We start from the raw sequence: 6,622 nt of genomic DNA on the forward strand, positions 1-6,622 counted from the left end.
GTAGAAACTAATCACATTTAAAGTGTTCCACTAAGGCTGCTCATTAATATATTGAGAGCAGAAGTGACAGAAAAGAGCAAAAGAAAAACTAATACTTGGCTTTTTATATTTATTTTACAGGAAATGTGTTTGTTGTAAGCCTGGCAGTTGCAGACTTGGTTGTAGCAATCTACCCATATCCACTGGTCCTCACATCTGTATTTCACAACGGATGGAACCTGGGATACCTTCACTGCCAGATTAGTGGCTTCTTGATGGGCCTAAGTGTCATTGGATCAATCTTCAATATTACAGGCATCGCTATCAATCGGTACTGCTATATCTGTCACAGTCTCAAATATGACAAGCTGTACAGCGACAAGAATTCATTGTGCTATGTTGTTCTTATCTGGGTCCTAACATTTGTTGCTATTGTGCCCAACCTGTTTGTGGGATCACTACAATATGACCCCAGGATTTACTCATGTACATTTGCACAATCTGTGAGCTCAGCATATACAATAGCAGTTGTGTTTTTCCATTTCCTGCTTCCCATAGCCATAGTTACATTCTGTTACTTGAGAATATGGATCCTCGTTATTCAGGTAAGGCGAAGGGTTAAACCAGATAACAACCCCAGGCTAAAACCACATGACTTCAGAAACTTTGTAACCATGTTTGTGGTATTTGTGCTGTTTGCAGTCTGCTGGGCTCCTTTGAACTTTATAGGCCTTGCTGTGGCTGTGAACCCAGAAACTGTAATCCCTAGGATTCCAGAGTGGTTGTTTGTATCCAGTTATTACATGGCATACTTCAACAGCTGCCTTAATGCTATCATATATGGACTCCTGAACCAGAATTTCAGAAGAGAATACAAGAGAATTATTGTCACTTTTTGTACAGCAAAAGTTTTTTTCCAGGATAGTTCTAATGATGTGGGAGACAGGATGAAAAGTAAACCTTCTCCATTGATTACAAACAACAATCAAGTGAAAGTGGACTCTGTCTGAAAATGGGAACCTTATTGTCGCTCAACAGCATCCACATAAAGTATCTGTTTTATTAGACCTACTGTTAAATATTAAGGTGAAATATCTCTTCTACACTGAAAGCATTTGATCAAATTCCTTGCATGGTATTTGGGAACTGAAGTTACAGAGCCTTGACATACAGATCCTATCATACAAGGGTATAGCTCACTTATAACAACACAGTGAGGGAATTACAAAATTATGCATGGATACTTTTTTTTTTCCTTAAATGGAGATAAACAACTAGAAGGAGATTGAAATGAAAGTATCCACATTGCCTGTCTCAATAAAAGAAATCACAAAATTATTCCTACCAATTTCTGCCTGCTTCTTCTGGCCAGGTTATGCTCCTGATTCTCAAACCTCTGAGAACTTCTTTTAAAAGATTAAATCAGACCTTTATGCAAGATATTAGGAAATGTGAGGTGAGAAATCAAAGTAATTGAAAATTCATTAGGGTTGCTTTGCTCCTAACATGGACACGATTATTCATATTTTGGAGATTAAACCTTGCCAGCCCTCCTAGGAATGGCATTCTCAAATGAGTTCTCAATTTTAAAATAGCTTTTAGGAGGAGAAATATACATGACTGATTATCTTCAAAGGTACAAGGGCAGGAGGATAAACAGCAAGGAAAGAAAAGAGCCATGATTCATCAGCTCAAGCCATTTGGGCATGAAAATGTGTAGGAGGGTTGGGAAGAGAAATATAAACCATCATTCTTTCTGATGAGACAGTAATTCACAAAATCACGAAGTGCCCCAGAGGAGTTTCTGGGGAAACACCTCCTAGAAACACAAACGAGGAAGGACCGTTATTTCTCACTTGTAGTTCTAAACTTCTGTGAGAAGAAGATCAATGCATTTAAGAGGAACGGTGGGTGAGGATGACAGTTTTGTCTGGTTAGTGGAATCTTGACCTCATGAATCACTGCAAAATGAGAAATATTTACAGGATGAGCATTTAACATCTTTCTCAACTTGATCTCCTGAGAATAGCCTGAGACTTAGGTTATTTTGTAATCTGCCACAGATAAGCTTTTCAAAATAATAATTAGGTGTTTACCACAATGATGAAGGTAATGTAATAACCTAGAACAATTAGACACCTTTAAATAATGGAAAAGAGAAGATCCTATTTATGTCCCTGGTACAAGAAGGAACATGTAACTCTCAGGACAGGACCTGTTATGTGGACCTTCCACAGGCAGCAGGCACCTCTTCAGTGAGGGGAAGCATACTGTGAAGTGAGGAAGGATAGCTAGACAGGCTGTCTCCTGCAACAATGAATCTCTGTTTATAATGAAGTCCTCCGGTGGAGAAAAGCAATTCACAACAATAGGATTCACCCTGAAATTGACCTTAAAAAGAAGGAGCATTTTGTTCTGGAAAGGTGCTCCAACTGTCATAGCTTTTAATGCTCAAGTGTTCATACCTACACTGATGTTCAAGTACACTTGAGCTTTTCCAAGCCAATTCCAATCATTTCAACTGGACTAAGAGTTTCTGAATAGCCATCAGACTTCTGTTAATCTATATTAGAACATGGACTTTACCTAAACAGTTCCTTTAAATTATTACTTGCTGTACTGGAGATTTTCTTGAGCCTATATGTCTTAGAAACCAACAGTCACTCAATGTCATATAATTCCTTAGACTGCATAGAAATCTAAGAGCATTTCATCTTTGTTGGATCATACATCAATGTACCCTTGACTTAATAATAAACTAAAAGGGAGTAGATTCATATTTACTTGAAACCCCCCACTGACACTTCGTCAACTGACCAGTTTCTTTTACCCTAAAAATAGGTGCCTCATGTCAAGTTGACAACAGAACTAATGAACAACATTGTAAAACCCTGGAGATGAACTAGCAAGTCAATGCATTGCTGAGGTGCTTGACTCATCTTTGTTTACATTTGCCAGTCAGAACCACTGTGTAAATAACCAGCTCTCTTCTATTGTGGTATCATCATATGATGCAATATGCTACAACATGGCTAACAGCATATAAAGTACATCACAGCTTTCTTCACTATGGTTTCATCCTTGGAGGATGCGTAGCTCCGTAATTTTATTGCTTTGTGTGTAGTGATTTCAGAATAGCAAGGGAGGCACCTTATAAGAAATGAAGTTTTTCATGTAAGAAAAAACACTATTTAAAATCTTACAAAACTTGCCTTATTTAAAGCATATTTTCAATGAAAATAATGTCTTATAAAGCATTTAATAAAGTAGCGTAAAGATAGTGTAAGTAGCTTAATCATCAGTAAATTTAGAATTCTCAAAGATCTTTCACTTGCCATTTCCAACAGAAAATGTACATTTATCATGTCTACATATTTATGAGCTGGTTCAAGATACTGTATCTAATATTGTGGGTTATCTGAGGAACTAAAGTCCCCTGTAATTCACAAGTGCTAAAATATATTTTTGATGATAATGAAAATGGTTTGCTATATGCAATAAAACATATTATACCAAAGGTATATATTTTATTGAATAGGCCTGTAATAAAAATGGAGAGCATTTTTCAGATCTGATATTTTGAAATATTTGTATTAAATGTAAATCACAGAAGTGTGGATGTTGGTGATGTTATGAGCTGCTAAATATAGCAATAATTTTAAGAAATTAATCTCTTGTTCTTCTTTGGGGGAAGGGAAGAGTGTTAGTCTTTAGAATTTAGTTTAAATTAATATGGATGAAAAATCTGGGCAATATCTGCTGGCCTCTTCAAATTAATTTTGCATTTACTGATGTTCTGAAGTACATTTTAGGGAAGGTTTGCAAAACCACTCATTGCAAAAGTGAAAGAATAATGATGTTAAACTCTGCAGTAACTATTTCTTTTAATCAGATTCTATTGCTTCAAAGGAGTGAAAGTGATTAATGTAAGACAATCAGCAGCCTCGTCAGCTGCTCAATGACAAAGAGCATGACAATGTAAGTCAGCACCACACAAGATCAGACCCTTTATGGTCAATATAAAAATGACTGATGAAAATAAGTGTGATTTCTGTCCATTCTAAGGAGATGGAGTTAGAAACTTATCCAAAATTAGTTGCTTCTGTGCAAATGGATGAGCCATGACATGTTTTTTACATTCCAAGTATTTAAATTTTCCCCTGTATGAAAAGCTAGCATAGCACAAATGCATTATTTAGAGTTCTATCTGGAAGTTTTAGATAGTGTACTTGTCCTATAGCAGTCATCAGCCCTGGATGGATTTAATTCTAAAACATGAGTCTTAGCAGTCTACAACACCTGCAGGGACCCATCCCTTTCCGGCTTCCTATACATTTCTGGTCTGAGCCCCAATGAAGCCAAAGGACCTCTGTGAATGAGCAGTGAACCCCTGTATGCAACACACTGAAGACTTATAGCCTAATTGACCCTGACCTTATCCTACAAGAATTTCTTTCATATATCGCAATCTTGAATATGTTGCCAATCTGAATATGATCTTATATCAACGCATCTTGAACCCTTACAGATAGATAATTTTATTGGTGGTCATCTTCATTGCAAACTTCACGTTAACAAGAAGAAGTTTAGCATTATTTCATATTTACCAGCAAAGAGAATATTAATGAATATGTTAATATCAATGAACAGGGTATTTATTATAGTTAAACTGTAACTGTATGCAACAATGTAATTTCATTTGGAATAGCTCACTTAAGAGTGCTTTGCACATTTTCTTCTTCCACTGGGCTAGTGGAAGTGCATAGATATGAAGCAAATATATGTTATTTCAATAGGCATAATATATAGCAATGATTTTACTATTTTTCTTTTTCTTATTTGTTTTAGAAAGTAAGTCTTTGAATCATCCACAATAAACATACTATTGTAATCAATCTATATTGCAGTGTATAGCGCATCCTTCTATAGTCCGTTAATATTGCACTTTTTTCTTCTTTTGGACCACTTTCGAAATGGTATCATGTTAAAACAGATTAAATATGACATACTGAAGGGCACTGTTATTTCCCTTAAACTGCACTGAAAGAAAAATCATTTAAAAACTCCTTAAAATATAATACACAAGTATATAGGTATATGTGGTCACCAGATTTAAAATAGAATCTCAGAAACTCTTCTATTTGAACATCTTGTTCAGAAACTGTAGTAATACAGATGGACGGTTATTCTTTAATTCTTTTCTAATAACTGCACTTTCTAAGTATCATTAATATGGTTTACAAATAATTAAGAACTACAAATGTCTGTCATCTTGTCACCGAGGCTTGGGAAATCACAAGTGCTAAAGCCAAATTTCTTAGAAAAAAAAATATTCAAGTAGTGGCCTGGCTTATAGCCCATGTACTGTATCTCCAATTTTTGCCTGTGTTAAGTAAGAATTCCATTATGTGGTTTTATGAATTTACTCATTAAAATATTATTCCTACCTCAAATATGTGTCTGAGAGATTGCAATAAAGAATAGGGTGGGAAAGACTCACAGTACAAGTCAATAGACTTTAGAATTTTTAATAGAAACAAAAGTAAATTCAGCAAAGAAGTACATATATTAATAATGGTCACAGAAAATATTTTCCCAGTTCAATAAAATACTCATCACCCAAACCATCCTTACTACCAAACACTGACCAAAGTATGCATATTTTGAGAAGCATGTTATTCATAAATGTATATACCGATTATTCCAAAAGTTACAACCAAACAGTATTTGAGACACAATATCTCATTTGCAACTCATATAAACCAGCACATTCACTGGTTCATGTCAGCTGAGAATTTTAGCATATTAGATTTCATAAATCTAAAAATTAGCTATTTTATGCTATTACACAAGAAATATATGTTATATTTCTAAGGAACTCATGGATTATCAGCTGTCCAGGTTGTGGGAGAATGTGAATTTGCCTGCTAAATATCTGCAGAATTAACCTCATCCAGTGGAACTCTCTCTGTGATTTGTAATTTTTATAACTAAATATATAAAGTCAGCAGTCTTTTATGTGGCTTCATTCTTAACTGTATAATTAGTATCTATTTAGCAGAAAATTGTCCTAACACAAGAGATTTGATCAATCCAGAGACAGGAAATCTACTTACCATTATACTTTCTGCTTATATTGCATGTGTGCACAAGGGTTTCATTTAATCGCAACAAGAATTTTACTTTGCATGTTTGTTTCCAGATTCTAAAAGTGCTTATATTCAAATACATACTCTTCACTCTTCTTCAGTATGTAGCAATATTCAGGTTTTCATAATGTGTATAAAAGTCAGGGCAATACAATGAGGTTATCACATGTATGGTTCAAACCAAAATATTTTTCCACACAACTTAAGCTGTGGAATTTTCTGCCACAGAGTACTGCCTATACAAACTCTAAACAGGTACACAAAAAAACCCTGCACTGATTCACAGCAAGAAGATTCCCTAGGGCTAGCAAGCACAAAAATACTTCAGCATCAGGAAATCCCTAAGCCAAGGGTTGTTGGAATGATACCTGGAGGAAGTATCACTATATTTTTGCCCTGTTCTTACCCTCTTCCTCAGTATAGATACTGGCCAAAGGATCCTGGAGTATATGGACATTTTATCTGACTAACTACGTGTGATCTAGAAATGTTAA

The 6,622-nt window shown here is 35.2% G+C and overlaps 1 protein-coding gene across 1 annotated transcript in view; it reads left to right on the forward strand.

Annotated features, from left to right (window-relative positions):
* Positions 1–5,398, forward strand: part of MTNR1A (melatonin receptor 1A) — a 62,108-nt gene extending 56,710 nt beyond the window's left edge. The window contains exon 2 of the mRNA XM_030022276.1: positions 121–5,398. Coding sequence (XP_029878136.1) covers positions 121–989 — 869 coding nt within the window. The 3' untranslated portion in view covers positions 990–5,398. The remainder of the gene's footprint in view (positions 1–120) is intronic.
* Positions 5,399–6,622: the final 1,224 nt, after the last annotated feature.

The sequence above is a fragment of the Aquila chrysaetos genome, chromosome 1 (genome assembly GCF_900496995.4).
Source record: "Aquila chrysaetos chrysaetos chromosome 1, bAquChr1.4, whole genome shotgun sequence".
Lineage (NCBI taxonomy): Eukaryota > Metazoa > Chordata > Aves > Accipitriformes > Accipitridae > Aquila > Aquila chrysaetos.